General features: G+C 55.0%; 10 protein-coding genes across 10 annotated transcripts; 2 read left to right on the top strand and 8 right to left on the bottom strand.

The window, feature by feature from the left end:
- Positions 1-1,503: 1,503 nt before the first annotated feature.
- A1O7_05366 (uncharacterized protein) lies at positions 1,504-2,914 on the bottom strand (the record flags this gene model as incomplete). The annotated part of the gene is made up of 3 exons (XM_007759376.1): positions 1,504-1,959; positions 2,014-2,506; positions 2,562-2,914. 3 exons carry the CDS (start codon positions 2,912-2,914, stop codon positions 1,504-1,506), a joined length of 1,302 nt encoding a protein of 433 aa, XP_007757566.1.
- A 1,767-nt stretch (positions 2,915-4,681) lies between these two features.
- A1O7_05365 (uncharacterized protein) lies at positions 4,682-6,249 on the bottom strand (the record flags this gene model as incomplete). Its single annotated transcript, XM_007759375.1, has 5 exons — positions 4,682-5,536; positions 5,604-5,624; positions 5,689-5,898; positions 5,939-6,178; positions 6,214-6,249. 5 exons carry the CDS (start codon positions 6,247-6,249, stop codon positions 4,682-4,684), a joined length of 1,362 nt encoding a protein of 453 aa, XP_007757565.1.
- Positions 6,250-7,348: 1,099 nt separating this feature from the next.
- A1O7_05364 (26S proteasome regulatory subunit N3) lies at positions 7,349-10,861 on the bottom strand (the record flags this gene model as incomplete). The annotated part of the gene is made up of 3 exons (XM_007759374.1): positions 7,349-8,511; positions 9,373-9,523; positions 9,581-10,861. 3 exons carry the CDS (start codon positions 10,859-10,861, stop codon positions 7,349-7,351), a joined length of 2,595 nt encoding a protein of 864 aa, XP_007757564.1.
- A 724-nt stretch (positions 10,862-11,585) lies between these two features.
- On the bottom strand, positions 11,586-12,644 carry A1O7_05363 (uncharacterized protein; the record flags this gene model as incomplete). Its single annotated transcript, XM_007759373.1, has 1 exon — positions 11,586-12,644. The coding sequence occupies one exon, from the start codon at positions 12,642-12,644 to the stop codon at positions 11,586-11,588; it is 1,059 nt and encodes a 352-aa protein (XP_007757563.1).
- Positions 12,645-13,170: 526 nt separating this feature from the next.
- Positions 13,171-14,165, bottom strand: A1O7_05362 (uncharacterized protein; the record flags this gene model as incomplete). The annotated part of the gene is made up of 2 exons (XM_007759372.1): positions 13,171-13,941; positions 13,995-14,165. 2 exons carry the CDS (start codon positions 14,163-14,165, stop codon positions 13,171-13,173), a joined length of 942 nt encoding a protein of 313 aa, XP_007757562.1.
- A 361-nt stretch (positions 14,166-14,526) lies between these two features.
- Positions 14,527-15,589, bottom strand: A1O7_05361 (beta-keto reductase; the record flags this gene model as incomplete). Its single annotated transcript, XM_007759371.1, has 2 exons — positions 14,527-15,387; positions 15,443-15,589. The coding sequence occupies 2 exons, from the start codon at positions 15,587-15,589 to the stop codon at positions 14,527-14,529; spliced, it is 1,008 nt and encodes a 335-aa protein (XP_007757561.1).
- Positions 15,590-15,873: 284 nt separating this feature from the next.
- On the top strand, positions 15,874-16,372 carry A1O7_05360 (uncharacterized protein; the record flags this gene model as incomplete). Its single annotated transcript, XM_007759370.1, has 2 exons — positions 15,874-15,927; positions 15,983-16,372. The coding sequence occupies 2 exons, from the start codon at positions 15,874-15,876 to the stop codon at positions 16,370-16,372; spliced, it is 444 nt and encodes a 147-aa protein (XP_007757560.1).
- A 16-nt stretch (positions 16,373-16,388) lies between these two features.
- On the bottom strand, positions 16,389-17,612 carry A1O7_05359 (galactose-1-phosphate uridylyltransferase; the record flags this gene model as incomplete). The annotated part of the gene is made up of 1 exon (XM_007759369.1): positions 16,389-17,612. One exon carries the CDS (start codon positions 17,610-17,612, stop codon positions 16,389-16,391), a length of 1,224 nt encoding a protein of 407 aa, XP_007757559.1.
- A 613-nt stretch (positions 17,613-18,225) lies between these two features.
- Positions 18,226-19,236, top strand: A1O7_05358 (uncharacterized protein; the record flags this gene model as incomplete). Its single annotated transcript, XM_007759368.1, has 2 exons — positions 18,226-18,267; positions 18,313-19,236. The coding sequence occupies 2 exons, from the start codon at positions 18,226-18,228 to the stop codon at positions 19,234-19,236; spliced, it is 966 nt and encodes a 321-aa protein (XP_007757558.1).
- Positions 19,237-21,253: 2,017 nt separating this feature from the next.
- Positions 21,254-23,216, bottom strand: A1O7_05357 (uncharacterized protein; the record flags this gene model as incomplete). The annotated part of the gene is made up of 2 exons (XM_007759367.1): positions 21,254-22,982; positions 23,038-23,216. The coding sequence occupies 2 exons, from the start codon at positions 23,214-23,216 to the stop codon at positions 21,254-21,256; spliced, it is 1,908 nt and encodes a 635-aa protein (XP_007757557.1).
- Positions 23,217-25,169: the final 1,953 nt, after the last annotated feature.

Genomic DNA, 25,169 nt, shown 5'->3' with positions numbered 1-25,169 from the left:
GCCAGGCTCTCATCTCATCTTCCTCAAGACCTCAAGGCTTAGGACCCGACAAGGCCAATTAATTGTCCCGCGCCGACGTATTCGAGTCATCCTCAATACGGGAGCGAGAGCGAGAACGAGAACCCTACTTGCCTCACCTCACCTTACCTTGCCCGAAACCATGTCATTTCTAAGAGCTGATTCAAATCGCAGTAGGAAGGTAAAAGGTTAAGGTTGGACGACCTCGTATTCGTCTCGCCGAACGCAGGCTCTCCTACCTCGCACCGATTTAAACGCGCCATCAGCTGATTTGGCGTCCCTGATCCCTGCATATTCCCCATTTCTGCCTGTTGGGTGCCTGGGGGTTTCGCGGCATCATGAGCATGCCCAGACACGCACACGGAGATGTTTACAAAATGAACCATCCATTGAGGTGTCGACGCTGATAAATCACCACCATGGTTGAGCTTCCTTGCTGGATGGGAGAATCGTACGGATTGCCATGGGGAAGAATCCGACAAACCACTGGCACCAGTGCATTGAAGTGGGCAGGCACAGACAGGCATAGCAACAATTTTGACGTCTGCATACTGTATACTGACTGAGTGGGAGGTCGACATGGAGAAGATCCCGGTACCTGGAGAAAGCGTGACTATGTACGGAGTACTCCGTACGAAGCACTGCGTATGGGGTTCCCTACAAAGAGGCCGAAATCATTGCTTTCGTACTGGTCATTTATTCATCTCCATTTTGGAGAGAGGGCCGTTTTCTGCCCTGCCACAGCTCGTATCCCTGCCGAGTGCTCGTTCTGGGCATGGGGCAATTAACTACTACGTAGCTACGAGGTACTCCGTACTACGGAGTACAAAGGAGGATTTGCACTTGCAATCGCCAGATCTTCACCAATACCATCCGAAACAATTGCTCATCAGATCCTACTGGATATCCGAGCAGCACCCACCGATGGTCATGTCGACGGTCCAGACTCGACGATGGTCAAAGCGGACAGGAGAGAGCTGATCCGAAGTGGCGAAAAGGCTGATACGCGGCCCGTGTTTTGAGGGTGTTTTGAGGATGTTTTAAGGACCGACTCCTCGGTCTCGGCAACGTCCTTTGCCAGTAATTCGCTTTAGTAGCACAAAGTCAAGCCAGGGCTATGCTGCGACAGGAGCCTGAAGTCCTTTGCGTTTCTGGTTCAGATATTGAGTCTCTCATTCAGCTGTCTTGGTCACTATGCACATGCACATGCTTTTCGGTGATCTGGTCTGATCCCGCACGCCCGCCTCCAAATCAGTATCCTCCTGTTGGCCCTGCTGGAGGCTTTTGCTGCTGGCTTTCCACCAATCTTTCCGCCATTTCCGAAAAGGCTCTCGTCCCGCAAAAGCAGAAAGCCGGGTTCTGGTTATACACGTCTATCGCGTAGAAAGAAAATAAAAGAGATATTGCTGTAGTCGTTGGGGACACCTGCCTTTTGTGATCCCCGTTCCATCATTTGGCCGTAGTCGTCACAAGACCTTGGGAAGATCAGGCAACGTAGTCGCGAGCAGCAAAGCGTCCTCGTCCACGACCGAAGCGGCCTCGGCCGCCCCGGCCACCAAAGCGTCCACCGGTCGTTGAGCCGTCTGCAGCGGTTGTGTCTGTGGCTGCGGCCGCGGCAGCAGAAGTCGTAGCAGCTCCGGCTCCGGCGCCGTTGTTGCCGCCACCGGCACCGCTGGCGGCCGTCGTGGTTGCTGCAGCTGCGGCGGAAGTGGAGGAAGTGTCAGCGGCGCCGCCAGCGTTGCCCCGAGTACCGCCAGTGTTGCCAGTGTTGCCGGTGTTGCCACCAGTGTTACCACCGGCACCGGCATTGCCACCAGCATTGCCACCAGCGTTACCGCCAGCATTACCGCCGGCATTACCGCCGGCGTTGCCACCAGCATTGCCGTTGCCTTGACCGACAGTGAATTTCTGGCAGTCATCTTGAGCACCACGTTGAGCAACCTAGCATATGTTAGTCTCAAATTCAGCCGTGAAGCGTCAAATTCCGCCACTTACGGGCATGAGCACAGGCTGATGGTTGGAAGCAGAGTTCATGGTGCAGATACGGTAGAAGCCAGCAGGGAGACCACCTGTCACTGTAGCCTGGAGGAGACCTTGGCCGTTTCCATCGTCGTTGATACCCTTGAAGAAAGCAAAGGTCTTCGCGTCGGGAGGCTGTGTCGGGGCCAGATCGTTGCCGAGATCCTGAACAGTGACGTGGCAGTGACCAACGACATTGCCACCTTGCAGTTGCTGAGGAGCGGCATAGTAGGTGGTGAGAGGGTCAGTAAAGGACCCAGCGACCAGGTTGGTGAGCTGCACTTGGATGTTGAAATCTTGGTTGGCTGCTATATCCTCCCCAGGGCCCGGGAAGAGGACGATTGACGAGATCATGTTGTTGTTAGAGGGGATATCACCCATGACGACTCCGTTGCAAGAGCCACCGGTGACTTGCGTTCCATTCGTCAGCGTCTTGCCGGTGCAGAAGTTGATGAAGTTTTCGGGGTCACTGCTGGCGCGTCAGCTATATCGATCAGCACCACACCAAGGTCTTTGCCACATACGTCTCGGAGTTCGCTTGCTCCGCGTTGGGGTTGCCAACGAAGTTGCTGGCAGCCTGGACATTCGAATCCAGCAGGGTTAGACCGCCATTACCGCCTCCATTGCCGTCATTGCCTCCGTCATTCCCGCCTGCGTTGGCTCCTGTATTTCCGCCGGCATTGGCGCCTGTGTTGCCGCCTGCATTGTTGTTCCCATTGTTCGCGCCTCCGTTTCCGGCTGCGGAAGCGGCAGCGGCGTCTGCGGTCGTCGTTGCTGCTGCGCCTTGGTCGTTTCCCCCACGGTTTCGTTGAGCCACCGCTCCTGTCGTAAGCCCAAACGTCGCAACCGCCAGAGTCAAAAGCTGAGATGTCTTCATTGTGTCAAAGTAGGTTCTGTCGAAGCAAAGAGAAAGGGTCTTTTTGAAGTGGAATTGGGGTGCGGAATGAAGAGAGCAATTCGAACGAACGAGAGACTTCGCGGTCAACGCGGTCTGAACCAGAAAAGGAGTGTATGGAAGAAAACTTTCGAATGCCTCAACACAATCAATGCGAAAGGAATGTCAGGCACTGCCGATGAAGAGAGGAAGCTTTGGGATGCGACGGAAGAAACGACCTCTTATGCATTCTGCTTGGCAAAGGTGTCAGGCCCGTCCGGGCCGGCAACGTCAAGGCGGCCGCTGGGTGTGTGGCCCACGGTGATCTCTTCTGAGGCCGCAAATGTTTCCAAGGTGGAGGATGACACAAAAAAGGCTCACTTGGTGTGCTGGTGGCTCGGGCCCTGGAATGCGTCGAACCTGGTTCGAAGGTTACAGGTTGGTCGAGCCTAACGCCGCAGCGCGGTCGTGAGGCGGATCAAGCATTGCCCATGTTTTGGAAACACAGTTAGCCTGCTTGGAATCGAGACAGGATCGAGCAAAGATGAGGGCGAGGGGTCGCAACGTGAAGCTGTGAGGGTTTCGAATCGTGTCGGAGAATCACAGGAGCAACAGGCGAGTCTGAAACGGGCGGCTGGCGCGAACACCCCGGCTAAGTCAGCCAATTGGTTTGGACGCGCTGTCAAGCCTCGCTCAATCAGCAGAGCTAGCCAGATGCGGTCAGAATCGCTCGTTAGACCGCTAGCAGCCGCGTTTAGCTCCAAGTAGTGCATCCCCTCTGGACTCTCCTTCCCCGTCTCCTGGCTTCTCCTGTCGACGTCATTGTCCCTTTCGCGTCTCTTCCTCACCACCAACCACTGCATCCTCACCTCATCCTCACTTCACCCTGCAATGTCCTTTGAACGTCCTCGTCCGCCATGCCAGATCTCCACGCAGCTGCCGCTCCAGCCGATGCCGCCATCTGCCACGCCTACAAGTATACGGATTCCCACGTTTGCACTCGGTTATCCATGCCGTGCTTCTGCCATAAATAACTCCAAACACACGCACCGTGCTTTATTACCCTGGCCCGCCTGGCTACCCCGTGCGTGGGACCATATTCTACTTCGTACGACTAGTTGTATGAGTACCTCCTGAGGTCGCGATCTTCGCTCCACTGCACGATAGAAGACCTGGACTCGACGACCAAGCTTCTGTTCAAGCTTTGGTTGCCGCGATCACCGACTCCGTTTGTCTCCGGACTTGGCCAACATGAAGCTCTGGGTGATTCGAATCCACCCGGAGCGTTCGTATACTTACCCTTCTGGTGCGGTTCGTAAAGATTTCGATGCGTCTGGACCTCAGCTACTATGTAATTACCTATGCTCCCGTATCACGGCCGACGTAGCACGACGCGGAGGAATACACCCTAGCGCTTTAAGTTGTGCCCTCACGGCCTGTAGGTACAGGTACTACATGGCTTACGACCAACACCCAGCCTCTTCGCTTAAGGTCTTGACCACGCGCGACTCGTTTCACGTTGCAGGTGACCTCAGCGACCAGAAAAGCTTGTTCGTCAACGTTTCTACGCTGACCAGATCAGCCATCGCCGTTGTCTCCACATAACGGCATTCGAACATCCGTGTAAGAGATGCTTGTTTGTTGCCCCCGGTATCTGACATACCCGCTCCTCGTGGACCAGAGAATCCAGATCTAGATTCTCGTAGGCACGAACGCTTTTCACCTTCCTTCTACGCCTCAGTTACGTCCCCAGAGCACACAGCTGAAGAATCAGAACCCCAAGACCTCTCCTTTGAGCATCATATTCGCTCTGCCCGACAAGATGACATTTGCAATGCTCTTCTCCCCGTCCGCATCGGTCTTGACGTCGACCTCGACAGCAATGGTGCAAAGTCTGCCCATCTCGGCGCCTTGCTGAATACCAAATACTTTCCTCTCGATCTTTGCGTCTCCTACTTTGAGGTCTTCCGTCTTCTTGACCAGGTCTGCATTAGCAGCAGGAGGCTTCCCTTCCTCAGACGCTGCAGCTGGCTCGGTCGAGCCCTCAGCAGGATTTGCTTTTTGCTCCGACGCAGCCTCCTGACCCTGGCTCTGCAAGGCCAGGTAGCAACTCAATGCGGAACACGCACTGCCCGTCCCCGGATCCTCGATCCCATGACTGATCATCCTCGCTTGAACATTATGGATCGCAGGCTCCCCAGGCACTTCACTCTTCGCAAGCACTCGGTAATACATGCATCCGACGAAACTCGGGGCCCAGTCGGCGTCCAGTTCCGCTTCCGGTGATTTCCCGGCTTGCAGTGCACCGAAAATCTCCGGGTTGTCCGTCAAGTCGACCAGCACAAAGGTCATGCCCTTGACGATGCTGACCAGCGGGAAAGTACGGCCTCGTTCCTTGTCGATGGTCGGCACAATCTGAACGTGCGGCTGCGTGCTGATGATCTTCTCAATGTCCACCCTCTTCGCGTGGACATGAAAACTGGTGGGCACCACGCACGCAGCGACCTGGCGGTACGGATTGAAGAAGATGGGGATGCGCCCTGCCTTTGTGAGCAACGTGGTGGTCTGTTTCTGGGTGTCGCGCGTCGCCACGTCGTAGTTTATCTTCTCGAGATAGGTGAAGATCTGGAAACCGCCGAGTCAGTGTGGTCAGGGCTTCTGGTCAATTCTGAAGGTCTAAGGTTTCTCTCACGTAATGTGCCGTGCCAATGATCTGGTGGTGGTGATCTCGTCAGTAAGCCGACCGTTGCACGCGCGCGGGGCACAAAGAGACATACCGGGTGTCCCGCAAAGGGCAGCTCCTCCCCCGTCTCGGTGAAGATCTCGAGCAATCGCGGCTGGCCCGGCCCCGGCGCGTCGTGCAGGAATACCGTCTCGGAGTACTTGAACTCTCGCGCCAGCTGGGCCTTGCGCCTCTGCGAGAGGACGTTGCCGTGCACGGAAACCAAGGCGAGCGGGTTCCCCTGGAATTTCTCGGGCGAGAAGACCTAGACGACGACACACGCGGTCAACATCAACACAAAATACCGTAAGGATGCCTTCTCGCACAACACGAGGGGTTGGGCCGATCACAATCAGTTCCTTAGCGTCCGCAAAGATCCTAATGCAAAGTCCCCAATATCCTGCACGGGCACACAGCCATCTCTCACACTTTTCCGGGCATGTATGTCCGGGGATGAGGATGATCATTTCTCCACAACCAACCAGCGACCGAAGTAGCCATGCCCTGCCATGCCACGCTTTGTATAGAATCACAGGATGGACTCCCTACGACGTAAAGTGATGCGTGCAGTCCAACTTACCACCATGGTCACATAAGTGAGAGGTCCCGAAGCCATTGTATCTGTGTCGCCCTGTCCCTGTCCCGGCGTTCCCGCTTACAGTAGCAGGTCCAACAACGCGGTGGTCTGACTGTTGAAGAGGTTGTTTTCCGACAACGTCCTGATGAATTGTTCCCTAGCTGCGTACAGGTACAGGTGGGGCTGTGTCCCGCATGATCTGCCAAGTCAAGTCCTTGCGCCCTGCTATCGACGTCGACAAGGCGTTTGGCGGTGCTGGTTGTTACAGTACAGGGTACAACAGGGTACAACAGGGTACAACAGGGTACAACATACAGCAAGCGTGAGAGTGACACTCCGTGCCTGGGGAACTACGGAGTAAGCTCGCCGATCAGCGAATGGGTGTAAAGATATTTGGGGGAATGTCGGATAAATGATTCTGCGTCGGCAGTGTTTGGCATCGCCAGCATCGACGCCTTCATTACGTGCTTTTCAGGTTTCCCACTCCGTACGGAGCACTTACTCTCATAATTACTACCTATGTACTTGATTGTTCCGGACTGGATGACCCGGTACTACCAATGTGAGGAATTAGTGATTTAGAGATACGTAACGCCCTTCGCAGCACCCAGATACGGCGTCAATGCCCCATGAACTTCTATTCCTCTATCCAAGATGATATCTCCACCCTCAACCGCCGAGCTCTACTTTGAGCGCCCCTCCAAACAATCCGTGGGCAGACAGTGACACTCCACGCCCGGCCTGGACAGGATGATGCTCGAATATCCACACGCGCGCAGCACCTTGCGCTGGAGCGGACACGTCGCACCATCGATCTGCATGGTCGGGTGGGAAGGATAGGCTATCTTCGACTTGTGGCGAGTGGTGGAGCAGGTTGCAACAGTGGCATGCTGACCGCCGCATCCGCCTTCGATTGTCCCCGGCGAGAAAACGTCGTAAGTAACAGTTGCTTCGAGCGACCGGTTCGATACCTTGACGTCGTGCAGTCTGATCCTGTTAGCCACTGCTGCCGCCGTTCCATGTTTCCTTGGAAGCACGTCGAGTACATTTTCCTCTGTATGCACGACGAACCGCGCGATCGTGGATGCGATGCAGCTTGTCCATTGCCGTTCACTGACATTGGCGCCGTGCAGAAGCTTCAAAGCCTCGTGACGGAGACCTGGTACCCGACACCTCGTAGCGACGAAGAACAGCGGCGGTAGCACACCCAACCCAGGTGTGCGCTCAGAGTCTTTTCCACGGGTGCAGCGGCGTTCGACTCGAGCATCCTCCTACAATGCGCGAGGATCTGCGCGAACTCGGCGTGGAAGCCGTCGAAGCCAACTTCGTCCTGGCGGCTCAGGGTAAGGAACATCACCCGCGCCACCTGTAGAAGGAGATAGAGGTGCGTCCAGTCGTAGCTGTCATGCTTCAAGAGCCCTGCCCTGCACAGTTCCTGTAGCCTACCCTCCAAGGTCTTCAGCGCAAGGGCGATCTTGTTCTTCAAGGGTTGTGGTATCAGGGTCTCGCTGGTGGCGCGCAAAATACACGTCAAAAGCCGGTCAATCGCATCGACAAGGCCGGCCTTGTCAGAAACGGTGTCTATCTGCTGTACGTCAAAATCCAATTGGTGATCCGCGAGGATACCAGACTCGGGAGGGGGGTAGTCGTCGGAGAAGGCACAATGCTGGTTGATCATCTCGTTCAGCAGCGGGATATAGACGGCGGCAAATTCAACGGACATGGTCGAACCAGGTGCCCGTGCAGAAGTCCCTGGGACCAAATTCTCCCGCATGATGCGGTTCGCCGCCAGAACGTGCGTGGTTGCCGACGAGGTCTTCTCGGTCCAGAACTGCATGGCCGTGAAGAGCAAACAACACGCCAGAAACACCTCGACAGGCAAGCTGGACGGGTCAGCCGTCCGGATCATGTGCATCGACTTCTGCACGTGCAGCATGGCAAGGGGTGTGATTTCGGGTTGTGGCGTCGATTGCATTTTGTTTTCCCGGCGAAATGCTACAGTATGCACCGGCGCCTGTAGAGCGCCCAGGGCAGTCAAGCCGTGCCGGACCGCAGCGTGGTGCTCGCCCAGCTGCGGTGCCAGTCGAGACCAGAACAACATCGAGTTCAACTGGTAGGCCGCCAGGATCTTATGGCCCACGTGGACGAAATAGTCGTGGCTCGACTTGTCGACCTCGGACTCGAACGGCGAACTCGTGCTCGGTCGAAGCTCGAAGATGCGTGCCTTGAGGATCTTGTACCCCGGACAGGGCACCCCAAGCTTGAGGCATCTTTGGCACTGTGGTTTCTCCTCACTGCATTCTGCTAGACAGTTGGCGTCCAATACACAGCACAATTTGCTGATTCCAGGCCTGAGCCAAACAACATATTGTCAGGAGGCAAGAGCAAGCGAGCGAGAGAGGGCGAGTGCGAGAGCTTGAGATCTATCCTTGACTCCTCTGTATGAGTGTGGAGACACTATGCAAGAGCTTGCATTGCTGGACTCGGTGGGTATGAATACATCCTGTAGGTCCCTACCCAGGTAGTCAGCCTTACAAGGACCTAATGCAACTGCACGTACAGTACTACGTCAAGGTCAAGGCCCAGAGATCTCCCGCAGGTGCTGTACAAAACTGGCACAGAAGTGTCTGTCTACCATGCGTCCTGGCCATTCGTGTGGAGACACGGGCGGGATTCCTTTTGCATACTCCGTACACAGTACACAGTCCGGGGCGCCTGAAAGCGTGGAGAAGTCAGAGAAGCCTTTTCCTTGTCCCATGCCGCCAGATCGGCTCAGGCTTGACTGTCGAATCTCCCGCCATGGGCGGAAATTTACCAATACTGGCCCAAAAAGACCCGGTGTGTCCAAGACTTCGGTGCCTGCGTGTTCTGTCGATCGCGGGCCGAAATGGTTCAATCACGGGGTAATTCGATCAGGAGCAGCCATGTACTTATACCGATTACAGTCACGGTGTCCGCCAAATACAGCAAACCAGATATCGATCCATGGCTCACTAAGTCACAGGCCAGACAGAATATGCTTTTGGCCCCTGCTTCGTAAGTCCGGGTCCATTGCTGCTAGCAACGAAACATTCTTTGCGGATGGAAATCTGTACAATGTTCACATTGTCCATTGATATATTGTACAAGGAGTGGTGGGCTGATGGGGATGTCATTTCCGACGCTTCATAACCTTCACACACATCTCCTCCAGGCCTTCTTTGGCCTCGCCAGCTGGGAAGGAACTGATGGACGAAATAGCCTTGTCGGCATATTCTTGCGCGAGAGCACGCGTTTGCTCAAGCCCGTCGCTTTGTGAGACAATATCTCGTGCCTGTGACAACAGTCAGCCTTGACTTCCGCTCCGCTCATCAGACGATCAGTAACTCACCTTCTGTACATCGCCTTCCTCGGCGAATTTCCTCCCTACCAAAACGCCCAACTCGGGCCTATCCCTCCAGGCGAATAACAAGGGCGCAGTCGCCAAGCCAAGTTCCAGATCTGCACCCGCCGGCTTCCCGAGCTCGGTGCCACTAATGGTGTAGTCCAACATATCATCCACGAGCTGGAACGCCAGCCCCAGATTCTTGCCATACTGGTACGCTGCCTCGACGACGTTCGGGGCGCATTGACCCAACAGTGCTGCTGCACGACAACTCTTGCTGATCAAGCTGGCTGACTTCAGATATGTCTTCTGCAGATAATACGAAATGGTCTGTTCGCTCCAGCTGGGATTCTTCTCGTCACTTGCGGTGTTTTTCAATTGCATGAACTCTCCTTCCACCAAGTTTGCAATCACAGTTGCTAGTAGTTCGGTGACTTCGGGATCGCGTAACCGAGCGAGCGCAACAGAGGCGCGACCGAGCATAAAGTCGCCTGCTAAAACAGCCATCTTGTTTCCAAAGGTGGTGTTGGCCGAGGGTGCCGAGCGGCGGGTGGTAGAGTGGTCTATTACATCGTCGTGCAGGAGAGAGGCCGTGTGGATGAGTTCGGTTATCTCTGCCAGTCGCCTCTGCGACGGGAGAATCGAAGGGTCGTTCGGGAAGGCGTATTCTCCCCCGGTTGGGTTGTCCATTAACGGCGACAGAGCTGGGGTAGCATTGAGATGTGCTTGGTCCGGATTCTTGTCGAACAGTACGGACGGAGAGGTTATGGGTGTGTCGATAGCACTCCTCGAGATGGTATGTTGTACATCGTATCTGGGCCGGGGTTGCTTCGCCGCAAAAGCAGTGGCTCTTGACATCAACAGCACCAAGAGTGGCCGAACATGCTTTCCCTCGCTCTGTGTGTAGTATTTCGCGACCGTGTCGAGGATCGGGTGTCCTGAGCCGAGCAGCTGCCGGATGTTCTTGCTAAGAAACTTCAACTCCTTCGCGACTATCTTGAGAGGGTCGACGGTGATGTGGCCCGTGGCCGGGCGAGCAGTCGAGGGAAGGACATCCGCAACAGTATCCTGGATCTTTTGGACTGCGGCAGCCCATGATTGCTGGTCTTTTGATGTTGAGAAGTGACGCTTCGACCGGAGGTGCAAGGATCGATTCTGTGATCTCGTCAAGCACCGTGAACAGACCGGTGCAGGCAGCGTCAATCGCGAGGAAGCTGTTGATGGTACACTGAGCGCTGGGTTTAAAATCGCCGTCGACTGGCGAGGTATGCGTCCTCGGCCACCCATGGCTGCAAATGACATAGGGGAGAGGTGCCCGTCAAGGTGCCATCGAGTTGTACAGCGTAGGTCTTGCGAAAAGAAATTACAAGACCTGAGCAGCGTGCGCCAGCACAGGTCGGGGGAATGTCCAAGTATGAAAGGCTTCGAAATGCCGCGCAGTTGACTTTTTTGACTGCGAATTGGAGATTCCACGCGAGCACGATTCACCATGCAAGCATTATGTAAGCTCAAGCTCTTCCTGGTCTTCTCATTGGTAGGTGATTGGCACTGGCGAACCCCAATAGATGAGCAGTTGAGGCGTGCCTGGTTGGTATACATAGTACTGCGTGCAGCAAGTGATGATGACTTCTCGACGCAAATGATCCCGCCACTCGTCCACACCCGAATACGTCCAAGTTATTCGGGTCACCACAATTGGCCGAAGTCTCCGCTCGCTCTGCTCAGCTTGATCCTACTCTTCCTCATGCACGAGTGGCCAGCGTCATCCCGTCAGTGCTTGTGATAAGGGCCGGAGCATTGCGGACCGGGGAGTTGGGACGTGATAATGCCTCTGTCCTATGTAGCCCCCCGTAAAGTCCCAGGTTCTCTCTCTGAGCCGGCACCTGCTATCGGGTGGCTGGACAGCCGTAAAAACACCGCTCTCTATGATGCGAGTCCTTGGCGGTCTTTCATGCCAACGTCGCATCCAGTTGAATTCGTACAGGATCCGTTCCAGGCTCATTTAACCACTTCATATCACATCATTCTCCTCGACCCAATCGCGCCACTCCTGCCATTCCGCATACGTCGCACTGGCTTTCAGCCCGGTGTATCTGATGGCTTTGAAGTCCTGAACCTCTTCCCATGGCTTTAGAGGTTGAGGCTGCTGCTCGCTTGTACTGCCACCTCCCCGGGTTGAGCCTCGTAGAAGCCTTCGTGCAACACCGCTTCCCCCAGCATAACCTCCATCCCAGCCAGCCTTTTTCATCAAACTCTCGAGAGTCTCTTCTTTAGTCCAACCCTGCTCGACTGCTACGTCCGGCAAATACGTAGCCCCGTGCCGTCGGTTGCGGTAGTTGAAGCTAATGCGCAGACCATGGACGCCAAGGGTCCAGTCCATGGCATTTTTGCAGGGCTCGAAATCGGCCAGTAATGTCAGAGAACAGGAGAGCGCGGGTAAGAGCGCTGCTGGGATAGGTGAGAATCGTGTGTCGTCGAAGGCGGATGTAAGTGCATAAGTAGTCAGGCCCGAGGCAAGCGGAAGAGCCTCGAAGGTGCCTATACAGCCTCGCAGGGACTTGTTGCCGGATCGAGAATGGGTGTTCCACGTCACGAAGAGTGGGAAGGATTCGGTAACGGAGAGCCGCGAGGCGTAAGATGAGCGCGTAGCAGGGCTGATGGATGTGGCGCTGGATGAGGTGGCGAGTCGAGAATTGGACGAGCCGGCAGAGAGGACTGAAGGAGAAGATGCTGAAGAGGACCTTGAAGATGAGCTTGAAGCCTGTAAGCGCGAGATACTGGGTATGTGAAGTCCAGCCTTGTTGCCGGGATTGCGACGCTCGAGGCGTTGGATGTCTTCTTCACTTGGCTCCTCGTCGTCTTCATCTTCGTCGTCATGTGCGTCCTCTCCCTCACCGGCTAGCGTGTTATCTGCTTGTTCGTCTACTCCATCCACATCCTCTGATGATGCAGTGGCTGCTTTGTAACTCTCGTACAAATCGAGCACTTTCTCAAGGGTGGGCGGGTCGCGGCGTTCAAAGCTGGCGGCTAGGACTTCAAAGCAGTAGAAGCAATGGGCAGGGCTTGCCATCACAGTCTGGCTGTGAGGTAGCGACGCTGGGAGGAGTAGGACTGGGCTATCTCAACGTCGATCAGTATGAGAATCAATACCTTAGGCAGGAGTAGGAGCCAGAGGCGCAGGCAGTACGGAACTTGGTTCGGAGGTTACAAAGCGACGGTCAGCGAGCAGTAGAATTTGGCGGCAAAGGAAAGCTGGGACCGCGAACAGGAAACAGGCAGAAAGGAAGGACAATGACGGCCGGAGAGCGAGCGTCGGAGGTAAGAGCAGGGCAATAGAAAGAACGCGAAAGATACGGAGTATCGCTGAGGGAGGCTTCGGCGGTGGTGGCGGGCGTTTGGGGCGGGTCTGAGGGTCCGGGTCGTGTCGTTATCGATCGATCATCCACGGGGCGGGGACACAAGCACATGTTGTCAGCTATGTACTGTGTACTGTACGGTCCCCACTGTGAACAGCAGCTCTTTGCCTCGTTCACCCCATGCTTCATGACAGGCATGGCGAGAAAATATCGATTCCGTGTACGCTCTACCGTCTAAAATCATTTCCAAGCGTCCGCGTAACCGCCAACACTAATGCCCAAGCCTGCATCACTCTGACTCGCTGAACTTCTCGTCGAGCTTCGTTCTCGGCTGGTTTCTGCCCTCGACGTCCTGCCTGCTTCGAGGTCACCATCACTTTGGTCGTCCCGGGGAACCAACCTGACCGCACCGCCTCCTCTCCCTCTTCTTTCGTCCGCCCGGATCTTGTCCTCTGCACGCCTCTTCTCCCACTCCGCGACCAGATTGCGGTAGTAAACCTCCGCCTGGACGGTAATGCTGTAAAACTGCGGCGTCCACCCGGCTTTGTTCTTACTCATGGGATCAGCGCCCGCCTGGATCAAGGCCCGTACAGCCTTCAGATTCCCCCAGGCAGTGGCATTGTGGAGGGGTGTGTTTCCCTGTTCGTCTTTCGCGTTCACATCCGCTCCGTTGGCTAGTAGTGTCTCGATCGTGGTATTGTCTTCCGGCGACTGGGCTGCCGTTCTTCTAGAACCATTGCTGACCACTTTCCGCAAGTTTGGCTTGGGCGTGACCTGTGAGGACGAAGCGAGGTGAAGGGGAGTCTGGCCTTTCCGGTCTCTTCGGGTTACCGTCTGCGGAAACTCCCTACAAAGCAGTGCGACCAGTTCGGCTCGTGAATGAGCAGCAGCCAGATGAAGGGGCGTCCTTCCATCTGTGTTGATCGAGATTCCGAGATTGTCATGCGTGTTGCTATAGATCCAGTCTTCAACTGGTCGAGTACAATCATGACCGAGCGATATCAGGAATTCCTGAGCGGAACATCAGCCTCGTGCCACGACGCCTCTTCGACATTCGTACCTACGGCGATCTCTTCTAAACCATGTTGAGAAGCTAAATGCAACGAGGTATTACTCTTGTCAGCGTAGTCCGGGTTGTGCAGATACGTCGGATTGTTCCTTAGGATCCGCTCGACCAACGCAATATCGTTCAGCAGGATAGCCTGCCGTAGCGCCAGGTCAACTCGGGTCGCCATAGAGTCGTGGTCCCTTTGCCAAAAGAGCTGCGGTCAGCATGGTAATCTATGGCCTGAGCACACCGCGCATCAGCCTTTCATGCCCAACATAATAGTGGATAACGCAGGGCCGAGTGTGTACTAAAGTGAAAGAGAAGAAGCCAACTGCGGCGCGGGGCGAAACTCGCGCTTCCTGCACGTTGCATCTCCACAGTTCGCAAGGCTGTGAATGAAAAGTCAGAGCCAGGCCTTTTTCCAGGACATTTGTATGTCGCTTGATAGTCTGATTGACAAGACAACAGCAGCTGCGGGCTAGTTGACTTCAGGTACAAGAATCTAACGCCTTATTATACATAGCTCCACCGCCAGCGTGGTATGGTGCCTATTTGCTCTTCTGCGCGTCTCGCTCTGCCTTTCTCAAGGCTCTTCTCCGGATCGCCACGTGCATACTCCTGTTGTAGCCAAGCAGCAGACTGTTCATCGGTCCCACCACGCCAGTAACGAGCGCTGCAACCAGGGCATGGCTCCAGTAGGGACTACCACTGTACGGGTATCCGACACTGCCTCCTCTTCGCCCGATTTTCGCAAGTGTGGACTTCACAAATGCCTTCTCTGTCGGGACTTGCCAGTTTGCTCGGCGGATCTTTGACATGGAGGAGGTGACCAGATACGAGTGGACGAAGAACACTTCGATTCCACTCGGCGCCAGCTCGGAAGCAATGGCATTGGACCAATGCTGCAAGAATGCTTTGGATCCAGAGTATGTCGCTAGTAGCGGTGTGGGCGTCAATCCACCAAATGATCCCATTGTCAATATCAAACCCTTCTTCTGTGGTAACATGCTTGGGAGCACCGTCTGAGTCGCCCGTAACGTTCCCAAGCAGTTGATGTTGATTATGTTCGTCATCTCGGACAAGGGCGTCTCGGCGAATGCAACGGGAATGCTGTGACTTTGGCCCACGTTGTTGATCAGGATAGCCACCTTCTTTTCCCGTAGTAGCGAGCCCAGCGCAGCGTAGTCCTTGTCAAGATTCTGTGAGAAGTCCATGGCTAGTGTTTCCACCGAGACACTGGGGGAAGAGGTCTTGATCTGCGAGGACAAGGATTCGAGCTTCGATGCGGTTCGAGATACCAGGACCAAATTGAAGCCCTTCTTGGCCAACTGGAGAGCATATTCTTTTCCGATGCCATCTGATGCGCCTGTTATGACTGCCCACGAGCCCTTAGGGCCAAAGGAGGAAAGCTATTGAGCGCAGTTTAGCACATTTACTTTTGGGGTTCCCATAGTCTGAGCTTACGGATCTTCCAGGCAAGATGAAAGTGCTTAGCAGCACTCTCGCGATCGTAAACACGACAGACGCAAGCGTGAGTGCGCCAACCCCAATGAGTAAAGTCGAAAGTAAACTCTGCCGGCCCAGAGCCCCAAAGTCGATTGTAGAATTCATACTGGTTGTCGCTAGACTCTACCACCGATCTCTGACTTGTTCAGACAGCTTTGAATTCCAGATCGGTTTTTGAAGTTGTAGGGGACGAGGTGGGAAAGGGGTTGGGGATAAGAGTTTACAAAAATCCTCCGCATCAACAAACAAAACGTCAACTCCTGGGTGACTCCCGTCCTGCAGTAACGGTTTGATTGAAGCTGACCAAACAACTGAATATCTTCTGATTCTACTTTGGCCAATTGAGCGTGCAAAGCGCCTGTGTTGAACATATCCTGTCAACACCGATCATGTCGTCGCTTCTGCCCCAATCCGAGGGATACCTCCCACTCTACATTTTGTTCGTGAGTTGCTCTGCCTTGAGTATTTCCAAAGCGCTTGTCTAACTCTGGTCTTCAGGTGGGCGCCACCGCCATCGGCAATGCCATCCAATGCTACTTCACTATGTCCTACACTCAACGTCTTTACCCTGGAACCTCACTGTTGAGCCAGCCCAAGGACAAAGCCAATCCAGCAGTCACCTCGCCAGCTACGCCTCTCTCCTCGAGAACTTTTGGCACCTGGACGGTGGCAGTTGGAATAGTAAGACTGTTTGCGGCATACCACATCAATGAGCCGGCATGGTACCAACTGCAGACCCTGACCAATATCGTTGGTCTCGTCCACTTCGGTCTGGAAGCATTTGTCTATAGGACGACTCGACCATCAGGACCATGGCTGGCTCCAGTCACTGTGGCATTGATCGGGACCGGCTGGAGCATTGCACAGTACGGGTTCTATGTCAGATGAGACAAGTAACATCATATCACGAGCCCGGTCCGACAGTTGGCTTGTCAGGCGCAGGCGGATTCTGGACCTGTTGTCCATCGGATTCGGTGAGCTTCTTCCTGTACAGCTGTCCGCCACAATCTCGCAAGCGAAGGGCGGCTTGTTCAGGCGTGATGTCTCTTTGAGGCTCGCCAAGCATCTCAAAACCGACCAAGAATTTCCTCACGGTGGCACTTCTCAGTAGCGGGGGATAGAAATGTAGGTGAAGGCTTGAGCATTCGAATTCCTCCTGGGTTCCATCGAGCGGCGCCTGGTGAATCCCCATGCTGTATGGGAAGCTTGTCTCAAAGAGGTTGTCATATCTCCTTGTTGTTTCTGCAATCGCGTCGGCCAAGTCCTTTTGCTCTTGGTCGCTCAAGTCGACTAGAGAGCGGATGTGCTTGACTGGCAGAATCATGGTTTCGAATGGCCAGGTCGCCCACCAGGGACAGATGACCAAAAACGTCTCGTTCTGAAAGACCACCCTCTCGTCCTTCTCTCGCTCTAGTCGGGCATAGTCGACCAGCATATGGCCCCCACCTTGTTGGCGATGGTACTTCCTTAACTGCTCCAGTTCTGTTCGAGGCTCTTCCGGCATTGACGTGGTGGTCCATATCTGGCCGTGTGGATGAGGGTTCGAGCAGCCCATGGCGGCACCCTTATTTTCGAATATCTGCATCCATCGGTACTGTTCATGAGGTCGTCCTACATCTGCATGAGGGTTCGATGGAGGCAGATGGGTGGGTTTTGCCAGTCCTACTAGTGGTGACTTGGGAGATAGATGTGCAGTATAAATTTCCGTCCACGTCTTGATAATCGGCAGGATCTCGCCAGGAGCCATGTCTGCTAGCGTAATGTTGTGGGCAGCACTGAAGGTCAAGACATAGCATTTACCCTTGACCGGTTCGGCTTGCAACAGCAGGCCTGGCAGGCTACCGGGTTCAGCTGGAGACGTATAGTCGTCCTGCGATTCCTTGACGGCGCTATAGTCGTTGACGAAAACGAAGGTGTTGTCGTACTTGGGATTGACATCGCCTGAGGCCCTTGTGTTGCCTGGGCAGAGGTAGCATTTGGCATCGTATTCAGGCAGGTCAATGACACCGGGGCTTTCTTGCTGTCCTTGCCATGGTCTCTTGGTTCGATGAGGAGATACAAGGATCCAGCTTCCACGCAGCGGATTGTATCGGCGGTGCGAAATGTCGTCTAAGATTTTGTCTGGCATTTTGACCAGCTCACGTTGTATTCGGATTGCTGGTTTCCTTCCAGAGACCAGGCGGGCGTGCTCACCCTCTTATGTGCCCGATGTCACCATGGAGGGAATGGATTGTGGGGGTGGCCATACCACAGTTTTCCGCCAGATTTCCGCCTGCTTTGATCGTTCTCCACCAAGCAGTCGCAGCCACGCCTTACTGTCGCATATGCACCGCCTGCACGACCGACTTCTAGTCCATCGACGACTTCATGGCTCACATTGATACGGTGGTGCCCTTGGAGACCATTCTTCGTGGTCGAGTCACCCCCGAGCCCCTCCGTTGGAATCGCCAGTTGCATTACGTCAATGGCCCTATCGGCATCGGGAAGCCTATCATCTCTCTGGCCGTGGTGTTGCTCCGAGTTCGGTCAATGGCGGCACGGCCTGACATTATTATTACCATGCACTCATCCATCTCCTTGAGATCGATTGTTACGATGAGCTGAGTCCAATATTGGTCGCTCGTAGGCGGCCACTATATCTTCATTACAACGGTTACATGAACTCATTCTGAACAGACCATTGAGACGATATCCTTTGGCCTGCGCAACGCCAATGGGCTCGATTGCGCTCGTCCGTGACCATGGCGGCCAATTCTTATTGTTTGTACAGTCTCCCTAATGAGGTAGGCTTGCACCTGGGGACGGCTGAAATCACGCTGACTCGTTAGATCCTCGTCTCAATACTCTCGGGATTCGAGACTCAGTCACTCCTTCCTCTCGTGGTAGTGTCGCGCCGCTTCCATTCCATCATCCTGCGCATCTTACATTTCCGGTTACTACTTGCCGCAGCACTAGCGGACTACAAACTCATCCTAGAAGCATATCATCCCAGCAAAAGATACAGCGATCCGTACTTGTTCTGTACCTATCTGGGCACAGATGGTCTCAGCTCTAGGCACGAGGGCGAGGGGAGCCTCTATGAAGACTGTGACGGCGAAGAAGGGAGATTCGCAAAGTTAGGCGCCTTATACTCCCGATTCAGACCTGAGCGACCAGGCGTTCAAGGGTCGATGCCAGCACGCCGCATTGCCGGTGCCGTACCAAACTCCCAGTCATCCTCATCAAACACAACAACACCGCTCTATGCGAATGGAGGTGACGGTGGCACCAGAAGAGTTACTCACACCTTCAACCTTGATGCCGATGAGCTGTTCGGTCAGTTTTGCGCCTATGCAAGCCTCGTCAGACTGGGCCCGCGTCGAGGGGTGTTTTTGAGCAACGTGCATATTGTCCGATCCGGCCAAGGAGTCATGAGAGTCTGGAAACAGTGGCTCCAGGATCGCGCCGTCGAGCTCTGGCAGCAGGAGCAGCAGACGGGAGTTCAGATGGACAGGACCTCGACCACAAGTTGTCCGACCATCGGCGCTGACAAGAACATTATGTGGACCGACTACAGGAAGAACGTAGGTTTGCGTGTCACGGTGCGTGATCAAGAAGGACGTTGCTATGGCAAGGATCCGTCAGAATTCGATGATCTGCCCATGAGTTTCGCAATAGAAATTGACGGTCAGTTCCTTGCGCTACCCACAGTCGGACGACCACTCACTCACTTTTTCCCACCGCAGAACTTGTTGTACGAACAACGCACCTGATGCTGGCTGTCGAAGCATCGACGGTGGATCAGGACAAAATCTCAGGTAAAGCTCTTATCTTTGGCAATTTCGCCACTGCAGCCTTGTCGTAAGGCTTGCATGGTCCAGGGCACGTGAGTCGCGCCTTGTTCTGACGACCATCCATCGGATAGACGCTGGCATGGGGGACAGCCCTTGATTTTTCATGTGGCATACACGGGAGAAGTATCCACTGACTGCGCGAACAGGTCAGTCTTGGGTTTCATGGACTTTACGGGAAGCGCAGTAGGAATTCGTGTAGTTCGGCTACAGCTAGCTGCATCAGATAGCTCTGCCAACACCTCTCTATGGTCGATGCCGCATTTCCATCGTTCCCGAGCTTGAGCAAGGTCGGAAGCATGGCTTGTTCGTGGTGGAAGAGGGCGAACGATTTGCTGGCTCGTACCCAGGTGAGGAGGCGGCGCGACGGTGCATGCGCAGCCGGAGCTGCTTTGTGCTTTCCTGTCTCTTGTCCTGGTTGCACCTGCCGTGTTGTTGAATCCAAGTCCGCGCTCTTCGCTCTGTGCTCTTCAATCGCTGTCCGCGCTGCATTCGACGGCACCCAAAGTGACAACTATTATGCCCCTCCATCTCCTGTTTCTCATCTCTGAAAGATTGGTCTCAGCCGGGGCCATTCTCCCCTCAAAATCATGTGCGCCGGCTGTCGACAAGCCCTGCAGCAACCGAGCTGCGAGCTGCAAGCCACGAGGTCGCGGCCCACTCAGCCGTGTGGACAATGGCCGATTCTCAAGAGCTAGCGGCTGTCCGTCTCCCCTTCACGAGCCGTGCCTCTTGATATTGGCCGATAAGGCAGGATGGCTTGCATCGGGAAATACGTGGCCACCCCACCAGCGCGTCGATGCCGTCGCGACTCACACCGGTCGCGATCGCCTTGTCGACTGAGGCTCGTCGGCTCGACAGCAACTGACCAGCAGCTGTGGGTGTACCCCGCTTTCACTGGGTTGAGCTCGCAGCTCCCACATGGCCTCTATGCCAGCACCCTCTGCTCTACTCTTTGCATAGGCTCTCAGCTCTAATATTTGAGCAGGATACCCCACGAGTCAACTCAATCTTCTTTTGCCACCATTGATCAACCCGTCCTCAGGCTTTCGTGCATAGCCGCTCCGCCTTGAACCTCCGATCGAAACCCTTGCAACCCCACTTGACAGAGCTGTGTACACCATCCCTGTTCAAGTAATATGCCGCAGTACAGCTTCGAAATCCCAAAGGAAGGTGTGTCGAGGGAAGTCTTGGAGGCAGACCTGCCATATTACCTTGGTCGAGATGCCAAAGTAGTGGACAGCCATGTACGGTCGTTTTCTTCCGGAGCACCGAGGATTCAGCTGACGGCGCGCAGAAAGCCGACAAGTACCTCATTGAAACTGTACAAAAGCCATCACGGGTAAGGCTGGGAAGCCGGTTGGGTTGCAGTCGCTTACCAACGCACAGTCGATAGTATCGTCACTCAAAGACGACACGTCGAGATGGCGCCGAAGTGAAGACTATAACAGGCGGTTGCGTGAGTCTCACCAGGGAGATGCTTGCGGGTCAGCTCACAAGAACAGCGTATTCAGGGAGCCGTATCCATCATGATCGCAAACGAGCTTGTCGTGTCCAGGGGGACGCGGCTCCCCTGATAGTGCCGACGAGCACAAGACCCCCTTTGTCGCAGCGGTACAGCTCGAGCAGCGGTTCTCCGGTTTCCAATTACGAAAGTCTTTCTCGGAGCCAGTCGAGACGCGAGTCCGATGCGATGTCGCCAATTGACGGTGGTGCGATCAGCCGCACAATATCTGTCTCCAGTGTATCGAGCGAGTATGGCAACAACGGCTCCTACGGCTGGCACAATGATCCCTCGTATGGAACGAATGGCGGATATGGCTTCGCCAATTCCCAACGAAGGCCATCAGCTTACAGCCGCACCTGAGCTGGAGAGACATCAGGGACTTTCCGATCCGTTTTCGTGGGCGACTCGAAATTCAGTGGTAAGTGTACCGACTCAGGGAACCCCATACTGAGAGAGCTCTCGCTCACACCACTCTGACAGTGTGTCTGCCTCGTACAGCTTGCCCTGTGCTTTCAAGATGTCTCTGAGCAGCTGGAGAGAATGTTCTGATTTCGGATTCTTTTCACCGAGGACGCGATAACGTTCCGGGACTACCTCTCGCAGAACTTGCTCGCCCAGCTGCAGATGGACACTCTTGCTCGGACCGGTCTCCTTCTCTGCAAGCCGGAAAAGGAAGAACGCATGTCGGTGTTTCGCCTCCCAGACGTAAGGGTGGCTATCAACAAAGTTTCGCCGGACTCCGGGCAAGACGGATTGCACAATGATCTTCTCAGCTTCTTCAGCCTCACCACAATAGAATATGGCTCTCGCCAAAGTGGCCGCTGCCATGATGGTCTCAATGCGATCGTCGCCAAAGTGCCGAGCACAATCCAGCGTAAGGTCCGCCAATTCTCTTCTGGCAGACTGGAAGTTTCCTGGAGCCCAGACCTCCTGCTTCAGCTCATTCTCGAGCATCGCCCATGCCAGGTTGTAGCGGGCCGTTAGGGCAGGCTTCGGAGACTCTGGAAAGCACACTTGCATGTCGACCACGATTTGTTCCAGCCGGGCAATATCATGTCGAGGGCAGCCTGCCCCACCGTCAAGCATGTTTCTCTTGAAGGCAATAGTCATTGTCAAAGGGTTGTCGAAGCCAAAGTGTTTCTTGGTCAAGTCGTCACATCGCTTGAGCAGGTCAGAGAGCCTCCGCCATTGACCATAGCAGTCGAACAGAACCGTGACAATGCTGAGGGCGCCGAGGCAGTCTTCCGCCGGCGAATTCGCGTTGGTGAGCATGCACAAGAATGAGAACAGGGCACTGTTCAGATAATAGTCGCCCTTCTCCTGGAATATGGCACTATCCTGTCCGGCGCAGATCAACCAGTACAGGGAGTACATGACGAAGTACGCCGTGAGGGTTCCGTCATTCAGTTGCGGACTGTGGGTGTGATCACCAAACCGGTAAATGTCAAGGTCGATGTCGCCGAGCTGGTCCACCACTGCTGGTGTTACCGACAAAGCGGCGTGTGTGAAGTCGGCAGGCCATTGTCTGCTGAGGTCGTTGTCGTCCCAGGATTGGCACCACCCGGACGGCGCGGCTGCCTGCTTTGGCCTGAACGGACCCATAATATTGGGCATAGCTGGCTGATTCCGTGCTGCTGAGTACGTCTGAGTGTACGCGTGGCCGAATTGCGCAGGCAGGGCGTCACCACGATAAATCCCTCCTGATGACGGTGCCGGCTCGGCCAGCGGATTCATCCATTCTCCCGAATTACGAGGAGTGTATGCGGGTGATGGTATCGGAACTCGCATTGGAGAAACCTGCCTGTAGGCAGCCTGAGACTGGTCCGAACCGGATGGACTTGCTGAGGGCGGTGTCAGTGGGAGTTGAGGCGTCGTCGGCCGCCCGGACTCAGCCTCGAGCGTTTGCAGCCTGATATAATGAGGGGTCTCTTCGTCGTCAGTGATGCAGGAGAGCAGGTGGTCCTCGTCGACAAGCTTTTCATTTCTTTGAATGTACTTGACGATATCCTCCCGCCGTCGCGGTTGGCCTGAGAAGATGACGACTTCGTGGTGTCCTTCGGTCCTTGCTTGGTTTAGGAGTCTCAGGATGAAGGCAGCGTCACGCTGGGTGAGTTTGTGCCTGAGTCCCCAGTTTTTCAGTTGGCTTTTGTACTGTTTGACTCTGATATAGAGGGTCAGTATGTGGGCACGCACATCTCAGGGGTGTGGGAACTTACGACAAGTTGAACTCATGTTCCTTCTTCATGTGTTCCATGATCCATTTCAGGGGCCGGCCTTCATGGATATAGAACTGCTCTATCAGAGTATGATACGGCCCAAAGGCTGCATTCCTGTTCTGTTTCGATTGGACTCGTTTGAATACCGGCCTAGGCTGGGACCGTGGTCGTGGTGCCATGCTCGAAGGCATCATGGCTTCAAGCCACACATCTGCAACTGGGATAGGCACGTTTGGAGACAAAGCCAGCCTCAAGACCAGGTATACGGTTTGGCAGCAAGTTAGAACGGACGCGAGATGCAAGGAGGAAGGTCACCCAATCTGCGGAAACCTACAGCGCTAGAATGCTGCAAGCCTGCGAGCCCAGGCATTCGAAGCGAGCGATAGGAATATCATATGGTTGGCTCAGTGGCAAACTCGCCGTTGTTAGCCTGGAGTGGCCTCGTAAGCAAGGCGAAACGGCTGCCTCGTGGTGCGCCTTGCGCCCCAGGAGATAAGCCCAGAGACGGCTAGGACCGGGGCTCCCAGGGGTTAGTGGAGGGACGGGGGCGCGCCTAGGTCAGTCTTAGGCGTCGGTCCTGGGCAATGCAGCCCAAAGGTTCCAGCTGGAGGAGGCAAGCCTTGCGGGTACAATATCTCACCATGCACACAAATGATTCCGCACAGCTTCTTCGGCTTTGGAGCAGAGCAGGATCAAGGCGCGTTTCATTCAGTATCAAGGATCGTACTGTGAGGACATCTGACTCTCGAAAGTTCCAATGTCAAGCACTAGCAGCGACACGGCGGTGGCGAGAATCAGCAGCTTACCTCTTCGGACCGTCACGGTCCTTGATCGAAACGCAGTGCTGCCTGAGCAGGAGGGCACCAAGGCGGCTCACCAACCTCAACGGCTGCCCCCAGGTACGGAGTAGTGACTCATGACTGGTATCCGATGACCGATGACGGCAGAGGATGGTCCGCATGGATCGCCCGCGCGCAGAAGATCCATACACAGTAGACGCCCGCTTTCTGGCCCCTCGGTGTGGCGAGTATCGCACGTACGCAAGGCAACCTGCGCTTCCCTCGTGCTGTTCGTTCACCATGCTTATGGCCCCCATTGTTCGGGGGTCCGATGGAAGTTGCCCGGCAGAGCCGTCGAAGAGCTTTCCAGATCGGAAGAATGATTTAATTAGAAGCCGCGTGTTTCTTCCGTAAGACCAAGACCCTCCGTTGGGATTCTCATCGTCGCTGGCTATGAGTGTGCTGCTCAGGAGCTCTGGCGGGTACAGCAGCTCGTAACTGCATCTCGTAGAGAACTTTTGTTCTCGCGCTTCCCCACAGGTATGTAGGTAGGTACGGAGTACGGAGTACAAAGCACAGTATTTTGGCCTCCCCAGGCAGGACGACTCGGGCATCCTGAATGGCTCCGGGTGCCCCTGGCCAGCGTTGGGACAATGGCCTTGGCGGCTTATAACCCCCCAATCTGTTGCTTTCCTTCTTCAACCATTTGCTGAGGGAGCTTTACAGAAGAACCCGGAGCTCTGTCACCCCGCACTCTTCACGGTACTGGTGAAGTTCAAGGTAGTGCGTCCACCCAGTGTCCATTCAGGGCGTGAGGGCTTCTGCTTCTCTGCACTCCATATCTCTAGGACACCGATCGCCGACACAAGGTCCCCCAAAGGTCGCCACACCTGTCGTTGATGCCTCATGCATGTGGCCTCGAACCTTTTGTGGCCTGCAACTTCTGGCATCCGGAGGCTCTGTCAACCACGAGGCCCGTCTCTGCTTACTCATTCCCAACCCAGGACAACCAGCCAATGACCTCAAGCGGTGGGAAGACTGACGCGCAGTGAATACTGGGGTACGGAGTAAGACATCCGAACTTCGTCAGTACCCTGTACGGAGTACAGATGAAAGATCCAAACTACCTTACCTACCGTTTCCAAATCGCCACTACAATTAAACTTCACCATGGCGCTTTCGAGCACAAAGGGCCACTGTATTATGACCTCCCGAGCATCGATCCTTTGCCACCGTTACATTCTCAGCGGCTCTTATCCCCAGACCCGCCCAGCATATGGAATCTTTGTCGACCAAACCGCGAGGGGAGAACAGACATGGTGCTTTGGTGGCCACACCAAGGTGCGGGAATGA

Source organism: Cladophialophora yegresii (genome assembly GCF_000585515.1).
Source record: "Cladophialophora yegresii CBS 114405 chromosome Unknown aczIN-supercont1.4, whole genome shotgun sequence".
NCBI classification, from domain to species: Eukaryota; Fungi; Ascomycota; class Eurotiomycetes; order Chaetothyriales; family Herpotrichiellaceae; genus Cladophialophora; species Cladophialophora yegresii.
This window is presented reverse-complemented; position numbering and strand designations above follow the sequence as displayed.